Source organism: Tamandua tetradactyla, chromosome 6, assembly GCF_023851605.1.
Source record: "Tamandua tetradactyla isolate mTamTet1 chromosome 6, mTamTet1.pri, whole genome shotgun sequence".
In the NCBI taxonomy this organism is placed as follows: domain Eukaryota; kingdom Metazoa; phylum Chordata; class Mammalia; order Pilosa; family Myrmecophagidae; genus Tamandua; species Tamandua tetradactyla.
In genome coordinates this window covers 138,584,501-138,609,292 of record NC_135332.1, presented here as the reverse complement: position 1 = coordinate 138,609,292, position 24,792 = coordinate 138,584,501, and the positions used below count along the sequence as shown (strand labels likewise).

The 24,792-nt window shown below is 36.1% G+C and overlaps 2 protein-coding genes across 4 annotated transcripts in view; one reads left to right on the top strand and one right to left on the bottom strand.

Moving 5' to 3' along the window:
• Window positions 1-24,792, bottom strand: part of NDUFAF6 (NADH:ubiquinone oxidoreductase complex assembly factor 6) — a 253,614-nt gene that overhangs the window by 169,963 nt on the left and 58,859 nt on the right. The window lies entirely within an intron of this gene.
• On the top strand, window positions 1,244-11,402 carry TP53INP1 (tumor protein p53 inducible nuclear protein 1). Of its 2 annotated transcripts, XM_077167260.1 has the most exons (4): window positions 1,244-1,419; window positions 2,024-2,381; window positions 5,231-5,268; window positions 6,463-6,571. In XM_077167260.1, the coding sequence occupies exons 1-3, from the start codon at window positions 1,308-1,310 to the stop codon at window positions 5,250-5,252; spliced, it is 492 nt and encodes a 163-aa protein (XP_077023375.1). In that variant the 5' UTR covers window positions 1,244-1,307; the 3' UTR covers window positions 5,253-5,268; window positions 6,463-6,571. The 2 variants fall into 2 exon arrangements, with proteins under 2 accessions (XP_077023375.1, XP_077023374.1); XM_077167259.1 differs by lacking the exon at window positions 5,231-5,268 and having other exon boundaries at window positions 6,463-11,402.

Here is a 24,792-nt window from a genome sequence, read left to right as displayed (position 1 = left end):
ATCAGGGTTCCCCTCTCAGAAGAGATTGTTAGAGAACTGGAGACACACAGATTGGTTTAAATTGAGAGTGAAGGAGAGAAGTAGGTAGGATTCAAGCTATGCGGGCAGCTAGAGTCAACAGAACTTGCTGATATTTTGGATGAGGGGGAGCAAGGACAATGGTGGTAGGGAACAAATGGAGTCAAGGATAACGGTTAGATTTCTGGCCTAAATAATATCTGGATACTGCTGCTAACAGCTGGAGAGGACGTGTGTGTGTGTGTGTGTGTGTGTGTAAGTATGTGGGAAAAAAATTAAAAGTTCTCTTTGGGACAGATAATGTTTGAGATGCCTATCAAGTAACTGGATAGAGATAGATATATAAATCTGGAACTCTGGAATAAGATCAGGCAGGGTGACAGTCCCTCATTCAGAATTCAGCACAACTCCATGAGGTAGGAACTATCACCAACTGAAGTAGTGAAGTAGTGAACTGATACAGCAAATAAACAACCAAGCCAGGATCTGAACCAGGCACTCCAACTTCAGCACCCATCTGCTTAACCACTGCACAGTGAACTGTTGTTTCCAGTTCCCTTCACTGTCCAGCTCAGTTTTCTACACTGTAAATTTCTCTATGCCAGTTGTAGAAATTGTTTTGAAGGTCAAATGATGCTGCAATTATAAATTTTAAATGTAATTAGGTATGCTTAAAATTACATACAAAAAGTACAGAGTAGAAGGGGAAATGAGCCAGGGAAAGATGAGGGCCTGATATAATGGTGATCACTGGACACTTTTGCTGGGTGCATTTAAAGATTTCTGGGCAGTTAAATATCATATAGCAAGATGGTTAATAGCTAGGTTTTGGTCCTTTATTTACAGAAAAGCAATATTGTAGTTTGAAATGCATTATATGAATTCATCCCTTATTATAAAAACACAACTGTGAAACAGAACCAACTCCTTCTCTTTTATTCCAAGTTTTAAGATATTTTCAGTCTGTCTTTGAGTACACAAATCATGTTTTGTAAATAAGACATTGTATTTCTTGAGCAGTAGAGGAATAGCTGTAGAATGTAGGGTTAAGTGTGTGTATATATATGTGCTTTAAAAATATACTTACACAGATATTACATAAATGTATGCTTATTTGAAATCACCTTCTTTTTCTGTTTTATTTTAGGAATAATAACTTGTGTTCCTTCTCACCTAAGCTGAATAAGCACCCTGCGCACTTTAGTCTCCTGCTGGTGCGATTGCACTACTGAAAACAGAAAATCTCAGCTATCAAGACATCCAGCCCAAGTTTCAGTCTTGCCTTTACAATGTTCCAAAGGCTAAATAAAATGTTTGTGGGTGAAGTGAATACTACTTCTAACCAAGAACCAGAATTTAGTGAGAAAGAAGATGATGAATGGATTCTTGTTGACTTCATAGGTAAGGTATTCTTAGCATTTTATCTTCACAGTAAAAGCAGAAAGATTTGCATCTTCAGTTTTTGCATAAGTAAATCAGTAGCTCTGAAGGCTTAAGCCTTAAAAGTAAATGAAACAAGAATCTGTTGAAGAAAATTTGGGGAAACATCCTTACCAGGTGATTAGTTGGTGAAATTGATGGGCATCAGACTTTCCGGTTTTGCAGCCCTTACACCCTGGTCAAATCAGAGTCACGTTAATAGGAAACCCTGATATTAGGCAAGCAGTAATCCATATAGCTCACTATTTGTTTATACAGCAGTATAGAAACAGTCTTAGAATTATTGCTGCAAAGTCAGCCTAATCTACCCCATACAGAAAAACACCACACATATTAGATGCTCAAAAATTACTTTCTAATCCTTATACGAGTAGTTTAGTGAATGGTTTTGTTTCTAACCATAAATAAAGGGAGGTATGTGAGCAACAGCTAATAGTATTATCTCTTCTTTTTCTATGCTCTGAATTATGATGGGTGGCTCCGTGATGACTAATCAATGTGATGATCATCTTCCCCTGGACTGGTGATCAACACATTTTGGAATGCAATGTGGACCACAATCTAGACACATGTACTAGTTTCTCAGCAGAGGAAGAAGAGGATGTCGACCTGGGTGAAGAGTCGCCCACAGAGCACCCTTCAGTTTTTTCCTGTTTACCTGCATCTCTTGAGTGCTTGGCTGATACAAGCGATTCCTGCTTCCTCCAGTTTGAGTCCTGTCCAATGGAGGAGAGCTGGTTTATCACCCCTCCCCCATGTTTTACTGCAGGTGGATTAACCACCATAAAGGTGGAAACTAGTCCAATGGAAAATCTTCTCATCGAACATCCCAGCATGTCTGTTTATGCTGTGCATAACTCCTGTCCCAGTCTCAATGAGGCCAACTGTGGGACTGACGAATTTCATAACCAAACTAGTCCCAGGTATGTTGTAAGTATATAAGTCTTTCCATGGGCAGTCTGTTTAGAATCTGTTTTATTTATTCCACTTTAGTTCAAAGCTAAGTTTTAAGAAGTCACAATGTAATTTTGTTAGAGATCCATGAAAGCACATGCATAGTGCTCAAGGTAGATGATGGTAAGAAAAACTTGTTCATTTTAGATTTTTAAAAAATGTAATTGTAGCATAGTCCTGGCTATACAATACAGAGCTGTGTCATTCATAATATTCTGTTAGCAGAAATTCCAGCCTTTTCTTTACATTTACTAAGTATCTTACAATGTAACTGCGGCACATTACAGGCTGGATTATTTGGAGTATCAATTTAGAGTACTGTGTCTCAAAATAAAACTTATCTTCTTCTAGTTATTCCTTACTAGATTACATAAATGGTCTTAACCTTGAAAACCTATGAAAGGTTAAGAGTAAAGTAAAAGTGCAGTTTTGCCAAAACATTTTGTTTGGAACTGTTTTCTGTCTTACTAAGGAAAGATTTCATATTCAAACAATGTTTTGTTGTTATATTGGGGACCCAAATAGTCCGAGAGGCTTTTGAATGCAGATGGGTTAGAAGCCTGGAAAGATTCAGGGAAGATTAGTGTGTTCCAAAACAAACCTATAGATGGTTTGTGGCCTTTTTCTGGAGGATGTAACCAGCAGATATATTTGAGATTGCTCTTCCCCACTGACCTAAAGACCATGATTTTGATAATTCGCTCAGAGTCCAGCTAGTCTATAATACACTTTTTTCTTCTGTACATAATTTTTATTTATTTATTTATTAAAAAAATTAACAACAAAACATTAAGATATCATTCCATTCTACATATATAATCAGTAATTCTTAATATCATCACATAGTTGCATATTCATCATTTCTTAGAACATTTGCATCGATTTAGAAAAAGAAATAAAAAAACAACAGAAAAAGAAAGAAAATGATACCAGAGAAAAAAAGATTATTCATACCATATCCCTTACCCCTCGCTTTCATTTATCACTAGCATTTCAAACTAAATATAATACACTTTTTTGAGATGTTCCCTATGGTATTAAAAGTATTTTGGGGATGCGGGTACTGACTTAATTTGCTCTCTGAGGTCAAGGGTACAGGTGAATTGGATCCTTGAGAGCAGTTGAGAATATTCCTTTGATTTGTGCTGTCATCCAAAGGACTTTTTTTGGATTGTCCAGACTCTGAATACTAATGGGACCCCTTCTACTCCCTATTTTCCAAATACAAATATGGCCCAAGCAACTCATTAATTTGTAACTTTATCAGGGTTTGTACTCTTAAGTCTTTTATGAGGATATGCCTGTACCAAAAAGAAAAACAATTTGCTTCTATAGTTGAATGATGTCAAGTCAGATCTTTGACAGAAAATGTGTTTTTAACTGGCACTTTATTCAGAGCTACAAGCTGATCATGAGGTTAGTGTTTGAGGAATTCCAAGAAAAATTTAAAGTATAATATTTTTGAAGGTGGTGTTGATTTAATTGTTTTATGATTGCTTCATATTAATTTTTTCAGTTATTGAAAATTCTTTCTACCTGATTTTATCTGACCTCTGAGGAATTACACTTAAGAATTTAGCAAGTTTGGGCGGGCCACGGTGGCTCAGCAGGCAGGAATGCTTGCCTGCTATGCCAGAGGACCCGGGTTCGATTCCTGGTGCCTGCCCATGTTAAAAAAAAAAAAAAAAAGAAAAAAGAATTTAGCAAGTTTAACATTCACTTTAAACTTACTGGCATTGTATGTTTACTTTTCATTGTTTAAAGTATGTGTGTGTGTATGTATATATAAATACATGTAAACATATACATATACACATATATATGCAAAATAACTTATCATAACAGTTCATGTGCATTGCAGCAAATTAGGAAATGCAAATATGCAGAAATAAAAAACAATGAAATTTTATTTTCACTACACAGAGATGAATACTGTTAATATCTTAGGGCATAGTCCTCCAGATTGTTTTTTCCATCTATATAGCTAACCTAAATGAGATCACGCTGCTTATACTATTTTATAATGTTCCTTTAAGCAAGGATCTCCACGTTTAGTTTCAGTAAGTTTTCACTTCATCTACTACTCAAAACTATTCTCAGGTTTCCTCAGTAGAGCCAAGGACATTTCATCTAGTTTGTCTAAACCAGTATCCAGGCCAGGACCACACTGCACATCTGGTTATGTGTTTGTAGTTTTGATGCAGTGACATGTTTATGCTTTGTATCTTGTTTGTTTGCATTCATATATTGTAGCTATAAAATACAAGATAGTTAAACAAATATGTACTTTTTTGTATATAAATGATCAAAGAAACACAACTTAATATGAATTCTTTCTGCACATAGAGTAGTCTTGCAAATTATTATAGTTTTATAATAGTAACTAAATTTATTTTTTAACTTACTTATTTTTAGATTTGAGATTCTTATAAGAAAGGCCCAGTAAACCAAGTTAGAAATCAGTTGTTACCAAAATTGAGAGGATGGCTATGTAATAAAACCTCTATATTTTCTGAGCAGGAGAGAAATCATATGTCTTTCAAAAGTAGATTGCTTTCATCCTATCTGTCCTTGGGGATATTACCATAAAGTGAGGGTGTTTTCGTAATTACAGATGGGCTTCAGTGTGTGTGTTTTACTTCATTTTAGCCTTTAAAAATATTTTTGTAAAGGTTTACATGCCATCAAAATCTTAAGTAATATATGTGTTTTTAATGACCCATAGTTAATGAAAAGTTGACCACATCCTTACAGTAAAATTAAAATAGCACTTTAAATCTAACCAGTGGTTTAATAGTTCGCCATTTAACATTTGTAGGGCCAGGAAAAGCTGCTTATAAGACTCACTGGCACAGAGTAAGTATATTCACTTTAAGACTGTGTGATGTGTGTTATCAGTTTGCGTAGGAAGCTAAGGACTTAAAATATCCACCTTTTAAAAGCCATTTTTTAAATATTAACTCCCATTAGTGTCCTAATGTGGCCTGATTTAATCATACTGCTTAAAAAATTTGTATATTAAAAGATAATATTTTTTCAAGTGTTTATAGGCTGATTATATAACTTCATGTTATGTTAATATAGTATAGATCAATCCTGTTTGATTAGTGTTTTTTTTTCGCATGGGCAGGCACCAGGGATCGAACCTATGTCTCTGGCATGGCAGGCAATAACTCTGCCTGCTGAGACACTGTGGCCTACCCTATTTGATTAGCTTTTAATATAGAACCATATAATAGTAATACTATTTGTACCCATATTTTAAGATTATGTGTTCATCAAGGGTCTTTATAAAACTGAATGCAAACACCATTCCAAAGTGCACCCTATTGTGACATAAATAAAAATTTAGAGTTGTTTTCTATAATAAGCTTTAGTTTCTTAACTAGAAAAATGTTAAATGAGTAAAATTTCCTTATACATAATTATATCAAATATATATTTAAAGCTTGTTTCCTAGAAACTTTTAGTTATAGACAGAAAATGTCACTGAAGATGCTGCAGGTACAGTGCATCAGCAGTGACCTTGCCTCCTAGCCCTGGCCTTTAGCATGAGACCTGTATTAAAATCCTAGTTGAGTTAGTTAACTGATTGTGACCTTAATATCTTTGAGCCTTAGCTCTCTCAGCAATAAAATTTGGATATTAAAATACATATTTAAGATTATGGTAAGAATTAAAATACACTGTTGACAAATGTTGATACTCAGTAAATATTAGTTCCCCTCCCAGAAAAGCTTATTCATGTATGTGTGCACACATTGTAACTGAAATTCACTCAGAATGTAAACCATCTTTTTAGAATATAGTCTACTTAATCAACCACCTGTGGCTTAGGTAGCATATTTTTATGAAAAGTTGGCTTCTCCTTTCCACAACTATCAGTCATTGTGATCACAAAATATAAATTTGCCTATTAGCCATGAGACACCAAATTCTCATTCAACCGTAAACAAATTAGTGTGGCAAATCGAGTTGCTAAGTAACTTTTTCAGTCTCATTAATAACATAACTGTTATTTAATACCATTTCCACTTTTCTCTGTTTCAGAGTGGAAGCGCAAAATGAAATAGGGCAGCACATTCATTGCTATGTTGCAGCTCTTGCTGCTCATACAACATTTTTGGAACAACCCAAGAGCTTTCGCCCTTCCCAGTGGATAAAAGAACATAGTGAAAGACAGTCTCTGAACAGAAATAGCCTTCGTCGCCAAAATCTCACCAGGGATTGCCACTCTCGGCAAGTCAAGCACAATGGCTGGGTTGTTCATCAGCCCTGCCCGCGTCAGTACAATTACTAAGAATTTCAAGTTCGTTGGTTGGTTTCTCTTGGTTTGAGTATGTGTGTGTGTATGTGTATGGATGTACAATGAAGATGCTGTCTCTTTACAGCCAATTGATAACCAATCACAGTTTTATCAGTGTGTTTAGACACTATCTTGAAAACCAGATTTACATGCTGTATATCACATAATGCCTTGCTCTTAACATTCACTTTTTAAATAAAATTTTTCAGAATGTTTTTAGAAACATATCAATACATTTACAGTGTTTGGTGTTTGGGGATGTCTTTAAATCTATTAAGGTGTACATAAATTAGTCAGCATTTTAAAGACATTCTTCCTAAGTACGAGAAGCGGCATCTTTCAATTTCATTTTGTTCTGTTTTACTTAATCTTTTGAGTAAGCAAAAATTTATTCTCAGGGTCAGCCATACACTTTTATTCACCAGTACTTGATAATCTTTTCTGTATATAGTGAATACATTTTTACACACTAACATGAGCATTGACAAGTGATAGTTGCCATGGATATAATGGAATTATGGCTGAACTTTCTTTTGAAAGAAAACTTGATAAACTTCTGTGTGTATGGGTTTTTTTTTCCAGGTTAGTCATGCAGTTCACTTTGGAATTCAGGTACATTAAGTTTTAACAGTGCTTTCAGTAATTCTGATGTGACGTTATGATGGAGTACAGAGAGGCATCATGGGACAACAGCACTCGTCTCACACACAGAGGGATTAAGTTAGACCTGTGAAACTGCATTTGGAAAAATGTGTGTCCATAACTAACTCATTAATTCAGTCTTTAAGTTGTTTCAATTCTTTTCTGCCAGCTCTGTCTACGCCATCTCATAACAGCTGTTTAGAAGTATTCGCCCAGGCACTTGAATGACTTTACATTTATATGTGTTCAAGGGAGAAGACATAGGCTTTTTATTTCCAGATACATTGGTAAATCCTCCACCATGGAGCCTGTCTTGCCAAGTGGCAACAATGGTCTGGGGGGAGGAAGGGACTCTTGGTGACAGCTTTTCGTAGTATCTAATGACAGGTTAGCTTCCTTGAGTTTTATTCTTTGTTTTACTCGGGCTTCAGGCAAAATCTTTAACCACTTTGGCCTCTGTTTCCACCAACAGGGGAGTAATAATATTTACCTCCCTCACCAGAGTTGTTGTGAGGATTGTATCTTGATTTGAAGTGGGGGTGTGGGCTGTTGAGAGCTGAACCCTGTGTGAAATTCCGAGGGCCTCTCTACTGAATCTAGTGGTGGGGGTGGGAGACCTGTGGCAGTTTTCCTGCCACAATTGTTTTTTCAGTGTTGGTGCTAATGAGACCTTGGTGCAGGGTTCAGTTCACATGTGGGCCAGTTAATCCAACACAGAAAATTTATGTCTTTACCTGTTTCAGTCACTTTATTTTTTAGTAGTTGTGATGGGTTTTGCTGAGCCATCCACACTCACTGAAATTAAGTAAACACATGGATTCAAAAACACATTTTACCAAGAGAACTGTAGTAACATCTTCATAATAACACTTTATTTTTCCAACTTTTCTGCAACCCTAATTAAATAGTAGATGTCTATAAAATGCCTTCAAGGAAAAAGTAGAATATAGTTATGTGAAGTATATATTTTTCAATGACCCTGTAAACAGTTTGATGCAGGGAATAATGAGAGAGTTGGTTCTTTTTTGTTTATTTTCTGTAAGTGAAGAGCTGTGCTCTTTTCTGTCTAGACTGGAGTGGTTAGAATTCTAAGAGGTCACATAGTGTAGTTAAGATGGTGTTAGGTTGTTCTTCCACTGGCTGAGATAAAGTGCCAGGAATGTCTCTGGAGAACAAGAATCTAGATCCCCCTTCCTTCCTCATTCCCTTCAGTTATGGCTATTCCTTTATTTATTTGTTTTCTAATTAGGGGCCAAGTTTGTAACATTTTGTCAAACTGAGCTAGAAGTTATTTTGTTACTATTTGTGTTTACCAGAGTTGGGAGATAAGATAGAGGTTTCATGAAAGTGTGTTTTACACCATGTCAGTTACAGGGCCATACTTCCATAACTTGAAAATAGGCTAGCTAAATGTTTTCTGGTTGTAAGCCTCTGAATTCATGGGGGTTTCTCTTCATACATTACATACAAATTGTTAGTACCTCAAGAGCTAGAGAAGTTCAGCCATGAAAATTTGTTCAGCAGCATGAAGAGATTTATATATGAAACTGCAGTTGTCTTTTTTTGCTCCTATTTTTTCAGATACTTTTAAATACATTTACATCTCTATGAGTTATTGACTTTGTTTACCTTGTCTAGGCCTAGTTTTATATACTTTGTACCTGGAGAAATACTGATCTCAGTCACTGGGACTTTTCTTCCAGGTGAAGACTTACCACACTGTCTATGATATACTGTGGCTTCTGTATCACCATCTAAAAAGTTTTTTTTAAATTGGCAGTGTAAGAATTAAAGAAAATGGTTTATGTAATTCAGTTGAAGTTCTTGGTCATTAAGGTTTTTTTAATGTTTGCAACAATTTATTAACCTTTGTTTATAATATGAGATATGTTTAAGAACTGATGTTTACTGCAGGTTATAGAGGAAGCCAGAATTAGATATTTTTTAGTCATCTATTGTATGCAAAACACAAGGCCAATAATAACACAGAATTATGTTGACCTGTTAAGTATTCTTTGAAACATGCCAAAATGCATTTTATTATGAGTTGACAGTGATTTTCATTATTGTATATATTATTAGTGGTTTACAGTGTACTTTAGTGCATATTCGTTAAAATTCAAGCAGTGAGAAATAAGACCCCTCTGAATTTAGTAGCTATGACTATTTCTAAACTGATAACATAGAATGTTACTTGGAAAAAGTCTGGCAAACATGGTGTACACAAGCAGTGTTTTGCAAAGGCGCTTCTTTTTGTAATACACCATGTTTCTCAAAGTTTGTGTTTTTGTTAATAAAATGTTTTAGAATGTAATTCTATGTTCATTACTTTTTCTTCCTTAAATGATTGAATTACATACTGCACTGTAAGTTGAAGATTAACCATCCATTATTTATCTTCTGTGGCACTGCATTTATATGGTTGCTGTTTCAGGGAGGGGAGATTTTCTGCAGAAGATACAAAGTGATTGGATTTTTTGACTTCCTGTTGCATGGATCTTTTTTTTACATCAATTTCCTGTACTTTTTTTCCACTTCGCACGCAAACTGTTCCTGTTTACATACCTTCTCTGTTATCAATATCATTCTAGTTAGAAGACAGTTGACTTAAATCTTAGAGGGCCTTTCACCCTTGCCTATTATCTCTTACATCTCAAATCTGTATAGTACTCTGGTTTCTAATCTTTCTAATCCTTGAATCTGAGTTTCTTTAGTAGTTCTCATCCTGCTCAAGGAAATATATTGCCTTTACATATTAAGAAAAAAGAGCAAGGAAGGGTATCTTTATGACACTTTGTGTTACAAACAATAAAAATGAAGGACTCCAACTAGAAGATAGATTAGTGGAAAAGTATAAGAGTTTGCAAGTATTAGTTTTTGTTTCTATAATCAGTTAAGAGACTGCTCCTCATTTTGGGAGATACTAGTATGTATTTTTAATGTTTCCCTAAAATTATCTTTTTATTTTGTAAGACCCATACATGCTGGTTAAATTCTTTTAAAATTTGGGCTACTGTCATGAATGATTTCACTGCCATCAGCCAGGCTGATTGATGTATTGTAAATGTCATTCCTTTCTGCTTATTTTAATACTTAAAATTGTATATAAAATTCTTAGAAAGCTTACATAATACGAGTATCAGCCTTGCCAAGTACCAATTTCCTTTGAAATTTGATACCAATTAAAGTGGTTTGAGTGGAGACAGAGGTACAGGAAAGCATATAAATGTCTTTTTTATTTACAACAGTATCTTTTATGTGGGAGAAGTTACTATTCAAGAGGAAGGTGGCTAAAATGAATGTTTGTATTCATTGAGACTTTTTCTTATAACATTTTAAAAATTGTGTAATTGTTAAATGCCCCATTTTGTTCTGTATGTACTTAAAGTTTTAATATTCCGTTCTTTAACTAGGTGGGTTTCTAAAATCCAAACCAGTACTTGGGGAGGTTAGATGGGTGTGTTTTTAGGCTTTGTGTGTATGAGTGGTTTTGTTTGCTTTTTGGTTGTGTTTTCCTCCAGAGATTTTGAACTTTAATCAATAATCATGTGTGTAATTTTTTTTTAAGAGCTTTAGGTTTTTTCTTAAGTAAAATTGTGAACATACATGTTTCAAGGGTAGGGCATCAGTTATAGAGCTGGATAGCATTGTAGATTGTACCATGTGCCTTGTTAGTGTGTTTCTGGACACAGTTTTTCCAATAACTTGAAAACTCAAAAGGGACATTAGGGAAAAAAAAAGGGACATTATGTTAGGTATATACTGTACATGAATCTATGCAAAATGGCAGCTTGTTTTCTTGAGCCACTGTTGGAATTTTTTTCTTCTTTTTATAGAAATTTTTAATACTGAATAATTCATAGGTGGTCAGTTTTATACACAGACTGAACAATACAGCCTTTGCCAAAAATAAGTATAGCATTGCTTAAACATTGTGTAGTAACACCAGTTCTTTGTAATTGGGTTCAGTGGTGCATGCTTTGCACTACCCTGGAAGTTGCAGTTTTTAACCTGTCAGTAAATAAAATGTCTTTTAACTTCACATTTGTCAGTGTCTTTATTTTATCTTTACTACAAATAGTATTAAAATTAGGTACAAATTACTTAAAATATTTGCTAGTTTTTTCCAAAAGGTATGCTTAATAAGCACTTTAAATACTTTTTAAAAACTCCTTTGTAAAATTAATATATTAAAAGTTTTCATCTAAAATGAATAATCACACATGTCCCCAAATATGAAAATGAATTTGAAGGTGAACCCCCAGCCAGTACCTTCTCCCTCCAATCAATCTATGTTAAAAAGCAAATAGAGAATTCAGTACACTGTTTCTTAGCCTTTTCAAAGTTAGCTCAGTGAATTCTTAATGCTGGTTCTCTGCAGATAAATGCAGATACACAATCTTCCATAAACATTTTCAGGCAATTAATGGCTTTCCCTGATGCCCTCTGTTACAGTCTCCTGTTATGGAGCCCTAGTTTAAATAGCCCAGTAAACTATTCAAAATACTCAAATGGAAAGCATAAAGAATAATTCATGTGAATATGTCCTTGGGGGGAATTGGCATTCTAGAATAGTAACCCCTCATAGGACAGGTTTTTTGTTTGTTTGTTTTTTGTTTTTTTCTAATGTCTGAGTGTCTCAGCTGAAATAAAAAGATTTGGGGCAGGGAAGAAAAGGGCCCTCCCCAAAGATGAAATAAGGTCACCAAAGTTAACTTGGGAAGGAGCAGCTTGAAATGAGGGGGCTTAGCCATTTACAGAAAAAGCCCACTCTGGAATGGCAGGTGAATGGTTGCTGCTAAGAAGAGACTGTTTACCAAGCCACTCACAAGATGACCAGGTGATCTAATGGCTTGATCTGTCTTGTCAAGGGCATGACTGCAGGGAGTCTAGATTATGTAGTTCCTTTGCTTTGAATTTGTACTGCCCTTAAGGGTATTAATTGCAACATTATCTCTAATTGTAGAACCTTGGAAATAATAGAAATATACATAGGAAAATGGTTGGAAAATTATGGTACATTCACAAAACATCTCTCTGGCTTTAAGAAAATGAAAATCTCTATGAACTGATTTAGAGTGATTTCTGAGGCATCCTTTTTAAAGGTGAAAAAAAAAGCAAAATGCAAAAGATATCTAGAGTAGACTACTCTTCATGTAAGAAAGAAGGAATATAAGAAAACATATTTGCTCACTTGTGCAAAAGAAATACAAGAAGAATAAAAAACTAAAGAGATTTGTTCCTAATGGAGGGTGGGTGGAAAAGGGCTGGAAAGGAGAGGAATGAGAACAGGTTAGTGGAGATGAGGAGGGAACAATATTTCTATGAATGTCTTTTTAAAATTTAACTTCGGCTATTAGAACTATAGTAATGCTTCCAAAAACCTCCAAAATACAAAATTAAAATCAACCAGGATATGGGCGGAGTAAATACAAAATGAATACATAATTTACTGAAAGTAATGAGAAAGAAAATAAGTAACTTTGGAAATCAGTATTTTGACTGGATATTTTAAGGGTAAAGACAAAAAACTGGACCAATGCACTACTATAATTAGTAAAACTGTTTCTCACAGTGGTACAAATGAACAATTCTATACTTTATGTGTCTACTAGGACTGAACAAGTAAATATATGGTAGATACTGAGAGCCAGGTTTCATACTGTATGTGATAGACACACCCTAAGGTGACCCCAGTAAGTCACAGCTTTTATAATCCCTTTCCACTTAAGTGCAGGCTGAACCTGTAATTTACTTCTAAGAAACAATAAAGCAAAAGTGATGAAATGGTCTACAGCCATACCACCCGGAATGTACCTGATCTTGTTTGAGCTGGGATGCTAAGCAGGGTCAGGCCTGGTTAGTACTTGAATAGGAGGCCACCTGGGAATCCTGGATGCCGTAGGGTTTTGCTTCACGCCTCCCTCTCTTCTTAGGGTGTATGGGTGATTCAGTGGTAGAATGCTTGTCTGCTGTATTAGGATTTTCTAGAGAAACCGAACCAACAGAAGAGATCTGTAAATATGAGATTTATAAAGGTATCTCATGCAGCCGTGGGAATGGAAGAGTCTGTAGGGCAGGCTGTGAAGCTGGTAGCTCTGATGAAGGGTCTGGATGAATTCCACAGGAGAGGCTCACTGGCATAAGAAACAGTGAAAAAGTCTCTCTACTCCCTTAAAAGTCTTTGACTGATGGGATTATCTCATCAGTGGGAGATGCACCTTAGTTGATCACAGATGTAATCAACCATAGATGCAATCAACCAACTGATGATTTAATACATCAGCCTTCCAGTTTATCAATCAGCCATGAAATATCCTTGCAGTAACAGTCAGGCCAGTGCTTGCCTGACCAGACAACTAGGCATCATCACTTTGCCAAGTTGACACCAGAACCTAACCATTACACCTGCTATGTGGGAAACCCAGGTTTGATTCCCAGCCCAGGCACCCCACAAAAAAGTGATGGGAAGTCATTCCCTTGATTATGTTATATTATGTGGCAAAGGTAAGGGATTTTTGCAGATATAATTGAAGTCCATGATGAGCTCACTTCAAGTTAATCAAAAGAGATGATTGTGGGTGGGCCTGACCTAATCAGGTAAACCCTTTGAAAGAGGAACTACAGACCAGAGACTTGAAACAGCAGAGACACACTCTCTCTGCACTGTTGGATTTAAGTAAACAAATCTCCATGAATTTTATAGCCACAAAAAATTTAATTCTACCAACAACCTGAGGGAACATGACGGCAGATCTCCATTTGAACCTCCAGATGAAACCACACCCAAGCTGACACCTTGATTTCATCCCTGTGAAACTCAGAGCAAATAACCCAGATATGCTGACCTACAGAAACTGCAATAATTAGTGGGTGTTGTTTTAAGTCACTACGTAATAGTTCTATTCTATTACAAATCATAGAAAACTACATGTTCGATGAAAGAATTAACAAAAGGGGGATGGCTAGAATGATCCTTATGGTGTTGGAATGAAATGGAAGGTATCTGGACAAATTCATGATTTTTAATATATGTACAGATAGATATAGAATTAAATATAGAGGCATATGTATGTATTAGTACACACATTTTTCCTTGAGAGGGCCTAAGATTAATGACTCTCTAGTAGAAATGAGAACACTTAGCATCCAGAACACGGTTCCTAATCATGCTCTTATAAAAGGAATTAGTGCTCTTTGAAGAAGCAGTTCATTCCAAAGCTGGGGTAAGAAATATATAAGATAATCTCAGAACATCTTGTTGCACCACACAATAAGGAAATTCTTGAAAAAGGATGGGGCCATGACAAACAGACACAAGAACCAACTGATATAGGCTCCAAATGGTGAAGAGCTGGAAAAATTTGAGAAACAAAAACAATTATGATATTACTGGGTTATAACATATAATAAAATAAATATTCACAAGTCTGTTTGATATAATGGAGGAGAAGAGATGGCTCTGGGTGAACGGTGAAATCCAATTAAAAAATGTAGACAGAATGAGGGAAATACAAAATCACTTTTAGACAAATATCACAGTAATGACTATTGCAAGCAAATAATTGTGGACAAAGTTTGAGAAGAAATGTGAGAGCATAGTTTAAAAGTATCTCCCAACTTCCTTATCAACTTTGAAGGTAATTTTACAGTGGCAGAACATGGCAGATAGCATCTTAACCAAGTGATCGAGGTTAAAACACCTGTCATAAGACATATGGCTATCACACAAACAGATGATTCATACCCTATCACTTCTGTGGTAGTACTGTTGGAAAGGCCTAACCATGATTCCTGAGAAAATATCAGACAAATATCAGTTATTACAAAATAATTGACCAGTCCTCATTGTAAGTGTCAAAGTCATTAATTGAAGGAAGAATGAGAAGTTGCCACAGATTGGTAGAGACTAAGTAGACCCAACAACTAAATGTAGTTTGGGGTCCTAGATTGGATCCTGGAATAGAAACAGGTTATTAACAGAAATCTGGATAAAGTCTGCAGTTTTAGTTAATAATAGGGTATTGTTAATTTCCTCATTGTGATCATTGTACTATGATTATGTATGCAGTTAACATCAGAAGGAGCTGGGTGAAGGGCATTAATTTTGTTAACTTTTCTGACAGTCTAAAATTATTCCAAAATTAGAAAAAGTCCCCAGTGAGTGAAAAAACAAACCACAAAGTAGGAGGGATTTTTCACAATACATAATCAACAAACTACTAGTATCCAGAATACATAAAGAAATCTGGTAAAGCAGTAAAAACAGTAGAAATTTAACAGTTTAAAAATCCAGTAGAAAATTGAACATGAACTTCACAACAGACAAAACTCAAATTGCCAATCAACATTTGAAAAAATGGTCAATTTCATCAAAAATCACAGGGCTGCAGATTAAAACCAAAGTGAAATACCACTACATATTCACTTGATCAGCAAAAATTAATGACAAAGAATACCAAGTGCTGATACCCTCCTGGAGATATGCATACCCAGCAATTCCATTCTGGGGCTACACTATACAGAAACACATGCTCTGGGCATCCAGATTTGTAGATGGAAACTTCTATTATAGCATTTTTTCAATAATCAGAAGCTGGAAACAACTCATTTCGTCCACTGGTATTTTGGACAAATTATGGTACACTCATATAACAAACTCCTAGATAACAGTGAACATGAACAGCTATACACATCAGCATGGGTGATTCTTAAAGATAAGTGTTGAATGAAAGATATTCATAGAAGCATATCTGCAACATAATTTCAAGTATATAAAATTCAGAGTAGACTGAGCTAAACAACATATCATTTAGGAGAACATACATAGCTGTAAAAATACAATAATCAAGGTAATGATTATCACTCAAGTTAGGATGGTGGTTCCCAAGCAGGGAAGAGAAGAGGGTATGATCAGACAGGACACCTTTCAAAGCGGAGCTTCTAAAATACTGGCCCCATCTTCTTTTTAATCTAGGTGCTGGTTACATGAGAGGTCATATCATTCTTATTCTTTATACTATACATGCTAAAGGATACTCATACTCACATACACTATATATGAACTGCCTCTAGAGGGAATTGGGGTCTAGGAGGTAGGGTTGGAGAGAGATCCACCTTTTACTGTGTATATCCTTAGTACTTATATTACTTAAAACAAAACAAAACAAATTCCTTGGTTCTATTCCAGACCTACTGAATCAGGATATCTGAGGGTGCCACGTGTATTTGGATTCAGTGATAAGCTCCCCATGTGACTTTTTAAAATTAATTAATTTATTTTTCATCACATTGTTGTATATTCATCATCAGGATCATTTCCCAGAACATCTGCATCAATTCAGAAAAAGAAATAAAAAGAAAACAGAAAAAAATTCATACATACCATACCCCCCCAACCCCCACCAACCACCAGCATTTCAATCTACTACATTTATTTTAACATTTGTTCCCCATATTATTTATCCATCTTCAATCCCCATGTTTTTACTCATCTGTCCATAAGGTAGACAAAAGCATCAGACACAATGCCCTCACAATCACACAGTCACACTGCAAAAGCTATATCATCATACAGTCATCTTCAAGAAACATGGCTACCGGAACACAGCTCTGCATTTCAGGCAGTTCCCTCCAGCCTCTCTGTTAGGCCTTAACTAAAAAGGTGATATCTATTTAATGCGTAAGAAAATCTCCAGGATAAACTCTTGACTCTGTTTGGAATCTCTCAACCATTCACACTTTATTTTGTCTCATTTCACTCCTCTCCCTTTCAGTTGAGAAGTTTTCTCAATCCCTTGGTGCTGAATCCCAGCTCATTCTAGGATTTCTGCCCCATGTTCCCAGGAAGGTCTATACCCCGGGGGTCGTGTCCCACGTAGAGAGGGAGAGGGCAGTGAGTTTGTTTGCCCTGTTGGCTGAGAGAGGCCACATCTGAGCAACAAAAGAGGTTCTCTTGGGGGTGACCCTCTCTTGGGTGTGACTTAACACCACAAAGGATAGGCTAAGCCTACTTAAAACAATTTTAAGTAGGCTTGGCCTATCCTTTCTGGGGTTAAGTTTCATATGAACAACCCCCAAGATTGGGGGCTCAGCCTATTGCTTTGGTTGTCCCCACCACTTGTGAGAATATCAAGAATTCTCCACTTTCCCCATGTGATTTTTAGGCAGCTAAAGTTGAGAACCCCTGGAATAATGGGCAGGGCATCAGAAGCCAGGTCAGCAGACTGAGTTGTTAGGCATTCTATGGAACAGAACCTCTTCTTTCCCTTGAAGTGGAGCACCCTATACAAGTATATCTCAGAGATATTACGAGTTTGGTTCCCAACCACAACAATAAAGTGAATATTGGAATAAAGCAAGTCACACAATTGTTTGGTTTCCCTGTGCATATAAAAGTTATGTTTACACTATACTATAGTCCATTAAGTGTGCATTATGTCTAAGAAAACAATGTACATCCCTCGATTTAAAAGCTAGCCATCATCTAAGCCTTCAGCAAATCATAATCTTTTTGTTGGTGAAGTGGTTTTTCCTTGGTCTTGGTGGCTGCTGACTGATCAGGGTTGTGAGTGCTGAAGGTTGGGGTGGCTGTGGCAATTTATTAAAATAGACAAAAATGAAATTTGTTGTACTGATTGACTTCCTTTCACAAAAGATTTCTCTGTAGTATGCGATCCTGCTTAATAGCATTTTACACACAGTAGAACTTCTTTCAAAATTGGAGTCAAATCTCCCAAACCCTACTGTTGTTTTATCAACTCAGTTTATATAATATCCTAAATTCTTTGTTGTCATTTCAACACTGTTCACAGCACTTTCACCAGGAGTACAGTCCATTTAAAGAAACCACTTTCTTTGCTCATCCATAGGAAGCAAGATCATGAGACTGCAGCATTCAGTCACATCTTCAGGTTCCACTTCAAATTCTAGCTCTCTTGCTATTTCCATCCAGCTACAGTCATTTCCTCCACTAAAGTTTTGGACCCCTCAAAGCCTCCATGAGGGCTGAAATCAATTTCTTCCAAACTCCTGTTAATGTTGATATTTTGATCTCCTCCCATGAATTAATGAATTAATGGTTGTAGAATGGTGAAACCAAAAGTTTCAATTTTCTTTCCCCAGATCCATCAGAGGAATCACCGTTTATGATAGCTGTTGTATTATGAAATGTATTTCTTAAATAATAAGACTTGAAAATCAAAATGACTCCTTGATCCATGAGCTGCAGAATGGATGTTGTGTTAACAGTCATAAAAACAACTTTAATCTCATTATACATCTCCATCAGAACTCTTGGGTGACCAGGTGCATTGTCAATGAGCAATAATATATATATATTTGGCTTGGGAAGGCTCCAGAAATTGAACCCAGGCCTCTGGCATGGCAGGCAAGAATTCTGCCACTGAGCCACTGTTGCACCACCTGAGCAATAATATTTTGAAAGGAATCCTTTCTTCTTAGGTCTCAACAGTGGGCTTAAAATATTCAGTTAACTATGTTAGTAAACACTTGTGCTGTTATCCAGGCTTTGCTATTCCATTCATACAGCACAGAGTAGATTTAGCATAATTTCGAAAGGCCCTAGGATATTGGGAATTGTAAATGAACAGCTGCATTAGCCCAACAAAACAGTGAGCATGTCCTTTAAAGCTTGAAAACCAGGCATTGACTTCTCTCTAGCTATAAAAGTCCTAAATGACATCTTCTCCCAATATAAGGTTGTTTCATCTACCTTGAAAATCTGTTGTCTAATATAGCTTCATCAATTATCTCAGCTAGGTCTTCTTTTTAACTTTTTTACTTTATAGTTTAACACATAAACAGAACAAAGAAATAAAAAACAATTGTTTTCAAATAACAGTTCCTACCCAACAGGTTTGTTAATAGGATTAAATGAGTTAATAGACATAAAGCACTTAGAACAGGGCCTGGTGCACAGTGCTATGCAGGTATTTGCTCTTAAAGCTATTAAAAATCAACTTTGGTAGTTAAAAACACATCCCACAGAAAGACAGATGGACAGACAGATAGATGGAGAGATGGGTTAATGGATAGAGAGAGAGAGAGATAAAACAATACAGCAGAGGTGACACATGTTAAAACTGGTGTATCTGGGGTGCTAGGGGTATGTAGGAGTTCTCTGTAAGTTTTTAAAAAAGTGCATCCCATGTAGGGGAGGGAGAAGGGACCATCTAGTAAGCCACTACCAGTTATGGCTGCTGGGGGCTTCATGAACGTTATTTTATTTAATCTACAAAACAAGCCCCTAAGATAGGCTTACGCCCCACCCCACCTCCATCTAAAAAGAGGGAAATGGAGGCCCAGAAATGGATGCCAAGACTCCATAACTGAAATGGTGGCCCCAACATCTGATCGCATGTCTGTGTGGCTCTAAAGCTAGACGTTTGCAAACACTGCCCCACATCCTAGCAAAACCTGAGTTCAGACCTGAAGTTGATGTCTTAGGTGAATTCTAAACCAGCCCCAACCATCAGGAAAGGGATGCTACCATCACCATTTTAACAAACACTTAATAAAATCCCCCTTTCCACTGGTACCCCAATAAAGAAACAAATGATCTCTGTAAAAAAAAAAAAACCAATTGTTTTCAAAGCACGCCTCAACAAGAAGTTACAGGGCAGATCCCAGAGTTTGTCATGGGCTACCACATGATCTTCTCAGATTTTTCCTCCTAGTTCTTCCAGAATATAGGAGGGTAGAAGGCGAACTTTTTTCTTTCTTTTTTTTTTGTGAAAAAATAACATATATACAATAAAAAGCAATAAATGTCAAAGCACATTACCACACTTAGTTGTAGAACATATTTCAGAGTTTGACCTGGGTTACAATTTCATAATTTTAGGTTTTTACTTCTAGCTGCTCTAAGATACTGGAGACTAAAGGAGATATCACTTTAATGATTCAGCAATCATATTCATTTGTTAAATCCTATCTTCTCTGTATGACTCCACCATCACCTTTGATCTTTTTAACCCTCTGTTTAGGGGTGTTTGGGCTAAGGCAATTACAAATTTGTCAGGTTGGAAGGGGCTGTCAGTAACATGGGGTAGGGAGATAGAATTAGCTGATGTTCTGGAGAGGCTGGGCCCTCTAGGTTTCAGGATGTACTTGGTCCAGGGACTCATCAGGAGGTTGCAGGTTTCTGGAAAGTTACACTAGTATATGGAACTCTTGTGGAATCTTATATATTGCCCTAGGTGTTCTTTAGGATTGGCTGAAATGGTCCTGGTTGGGGTTTGGCAGGTTATGATAGGTAGCAATGTCTGAGGTTTGCATAAGTGCAACCTCCAGAGTTGCCTCTTGAGTCTATTTGAACTCTCTGCCACTGAAACTTTATTAGTTACACTTCTTTTCCCTCTTTTGGTCAGGATGGAATTGTTGATCCCATGGTGTCAGGGCTGGATTCAACGCTGGAGACTTTCACCCCTGAATGTCATGTCCCACATATTGGGGAGGGCTATGTTTTACCTTGCAGAGTAGGGCTTAGAGAGAGTGAGGCCACATCTGAGCACCAAAGAAGTCCTCCAGCAGTAACTCTTAGGCATACCTATAGGTAGGCTAAGCTTCTCCGCTACCTACATAAGCTTCACCAGAGTATACCTCAAGATCAGGGGCATGGCCTACTGATTTGAGTGTTCCTAATATTTGACACGGTGTCAGGGGTTTTCCTGATGGTAAAGTTCAATAGTTCCATATTTTTTCTCCCATCTCTCAAGGGACTTTGCTAATACTTTCTTATTATCTGCTTAATATAATCTAGGATGTGTCCAGGCATTATATTAAGCTATACAGGATTAAAGGCAGGTCTTTTTTTTTTTTTAATATTTTTATTGATAAATCTTAACATACAAACATACATGGTGTACAATCAGTGGCTCACAATATCATCATATAGTTGTATATTCATCACCATGATCATTTTTTGGAACATTTGCATCACTCCAAAAGAAGAAACAAAAAAGAAGAAGAAAACACTCATACAAATATACCCCTTACCCCTCCCTCTCATTGACCGCTAGTATTTCCATTTACCCAATATAATTTACCCTTCGTTCCCTATTATTTATTTATTTATTTTTTAATTAAAAAAATTAACTAACACAACATTTAGAAATCATTCCATTCTACACATACAATCAGTAATTCTTAATATCATCACATAGATGCATATTCATCATTTCTTAGTACATTTGCATTGATTCAGAAAAAGAAATAGAAAGACAACAGAAAAAGAAATAAAATGATAATAGAGAGAAAAAATAAAAATTAAAAAAATTAAAAACAAAATAAAACAAAATAAAAACTATACCTCAGAAGCAGCTTCATTCAGTGTTTAAACATAATTACATTACAATTAGGTATTATTGTGCTGTCCATTTCTGAGTTTTTGTATCCAGTCCTATTGCACAGTCTGTATCCCTTCAGCTCCAGTTACCCATTATCTTACCCTATTTCTATCTTCTGATGGTCTCTGTTACCAATGACATATTCCAAGATTATTCTCTAATGTCGGTTGACATCAGTGGGACCACACAGTATTTGTCCTTTAGTTTTTGGCTAGACTCACTCAGCATAATGTTCTCTAGGTCCATCCATGTTATTACATGCTTCATAAGTTTATTCTGTCTTAAAGCTGCATAATATTCCATCGTATGTATATACCACAGTTTGTTTAGCCACTCGTCTGTTGATGGACATTTTGGCTGTTTCCATCTCTTTGCAATTGTAAATAATGCTGCTATAAACATTGGTGTGCAAATGTCCGTTTGTGTCTTTGCCCTTAAGTCCTCTGAGTAGATACCTAGCAATGGTATTGCTGGGTCGTATGGTAATTCTATATTCAGCTTTTTGAGAAACCGCCAAACTGCCTTCCACAATGGTTGCACCATTTGACATTCCCACCAACAGTGGATAAGTGTGCCTCTTTCTCCGCATCCTCTCCAGCACTTATCATTTTCTGTTTTGTTGATAATGGCCATTCTGGTGGGTGTGAGATAATAACTCATTTTGGTTTTGATTTGCATTTCTCTAATGGCCAGGGACATTGAGCATCTCTTCATGTGCCTTTTGGCCATTTGTATTTCCTCTTCTGGTAGGTGTCTGTTCAAGTCTTTTTCCCATTTTGTAATTGGGTTGGCTGTCTTTTTGTTGTTGAGTTGAACGATCTCTTTATAAATTCTGGATACTAGACCTTTATCTGATATGTCATTTCCAAATATTGTCTCCCATTGTGTAGGCTGTCTTTCTACTTTCTTGATGAAGTTCTTTGATGCACAAAAGTGTTTAATTTTGAGGAGCTTCCATTTATTTATTTCCTTCTTCAGTGTTCTTGCTTTAGGTTTAAGGTCCATAAAACCGCCTCCAGTTGTAAGATTCATAAGATATCTCCCAACATTTTCCTCTAACTGTTTTATGGTCTTAGACCTAATGTTTAGATCTTTGATCCATTTTGAGTTAACTTTTGTATAGGGTGTGAACATGGGTCTTCTTTCATTCTCTTGCATATGGATATCCAGTTCTCTAGGCACCATTTATTGAAGAGACTGCTCTGTCCCAGGTGAGTTGACTTGACTGCCTTATCAAAGATCAAATGTCCATAGATGAGAGGGTCTATATCTGAGCACTCTATTCGATTCCATTGGTCGATATATCTATCTTTATGCCAATACCATGCTGTTTTGACCACTGTGGCTTCATAATATGCCTTAAAGTCAGGCAGCGCGAGACCTCCAGCTTCGTTTTTTTTCCTCAAGATGTTTTTAGCAATTCGGGGCACCCTGCCCTTCCAGATAAATTTGCTTATTGGTTTTTCTATTTCTGAAAAATAAGTTGTTGGGATTTTGATTGGTATTACATTGAATCTGTAAATCAATTTAGGTAGGATTGACATCTTAACTATATTTAGTCTTCCAATCCATGAACACGGTATGCCCTTCCATCTATTTAGGTCTTCTGTGATTTCTTTTAACAGTTTTTTTGTAGTTTTCTTTGTATAGGTTTTTTGTCTCTTTAGTTAAATTTATTCCTAGGTATTTTATTCTTTTAGTTGCAATTGTAAATGGGATTCATTTCTTGATTTCTCCCTCAGCTTGTTCATTACTAGTGTATAGAATTGCTACAGATTTTTGAATGTTGATCTTGTAACCTGCTACTTTGCTGTACTCATTTATTAACTCTAGTAGTTTTGTTGTGGATTTTTCAGGATTTTTGACGTATAGTATCATATCGTCTGCAAACAGTGATAGTTTTACTTCTTCCTTTCCAATTCTGATGCCTTGTATTTCTTTTTCTTGTCTAATTGCTCTGGCTAGAACCTCCAACACAATGTTGAATAATAGTGGTGATAGTGGACATCCTTGTCTTGTTCCTGATCTTAGGGGGAAAGTTTTCAATTTTTCCCCATTGAGGATGATATTAGCTGTGGGTTTTTCATATATTCCCTCTATCATTTTAAGGAAGTTCCCTTGTATTCCTATCTTTTGAAGTGTTTTCATCAGGAAAGGATGTTGAATCTTGTCAAATGCCTTCTCTGCATCAATTGAGATGATCATGTGATTTTTCTGCTTTGATTTGTTGACATGGTGTATTACATTAATTGATTTTCTTATGTTGAACCATCCTTGCATACCTGGGATGAATCCTACTTGGTCATGATGTATAATTCTTTTAATGCATTGTTGGATACGATTTGCTAGAATTTTATTGAGGATTTTTGCATCTATATTCATTAGAGAGATTGGTCTGTAGTTTTCTTTTTTTGTAATATCTTTGCCTGGTTTTGGTATGAGGGTGATGTTGGCTTCATAGAATGAATTAGGTAGTTTTCCCTCCACTTCGATTTTTTTGAAGAGTTTGAGGAGAGTTGGTACTAATTCTTTCTGGAATGTTTGGTAGAATTCACATGTGAAGCCATCTGGTCCTGGACTTTTCTTTTTAGGAAGCTTTTGAATGACTGATTCAATTTCTTTACTTGTGATTGGTTTGTTGAGGTCATCTGTTTCTTCTTGAGTCAAAGTTGGTTGTTCTTGTCTTTCCAGGAACCTGTCCATTTCATCTAAATTGTTGTATTTATTAGCATCAAGTTGTTCATAGTATCCTGTTATTACCTCCTTTATTTCTGTGAGGTCAGTAGTTATGTCTCCTCTTCCATTTCAGATCTTATTTATTTGCATCCTCTCTCTTCTTCTTTTTGTCAATCTTGCTAAGGGCCCATCAATCTTGTTGATTTTCTCATAGAACCAACTTCTGGTCTTATTGATTTTCTCTATTGTTTTCATGTTTTCAATTTCATTTATTTCTGCTCTAATCTTTGTTATTTCTTTCCTTTTGCTTGCTTTGGGGTTAGTTTGTTGTTCTTTTTCCAGTTGTTCCAAGTGGACAGTTAATTCCTGAATTTTTGCCCTTTCTTC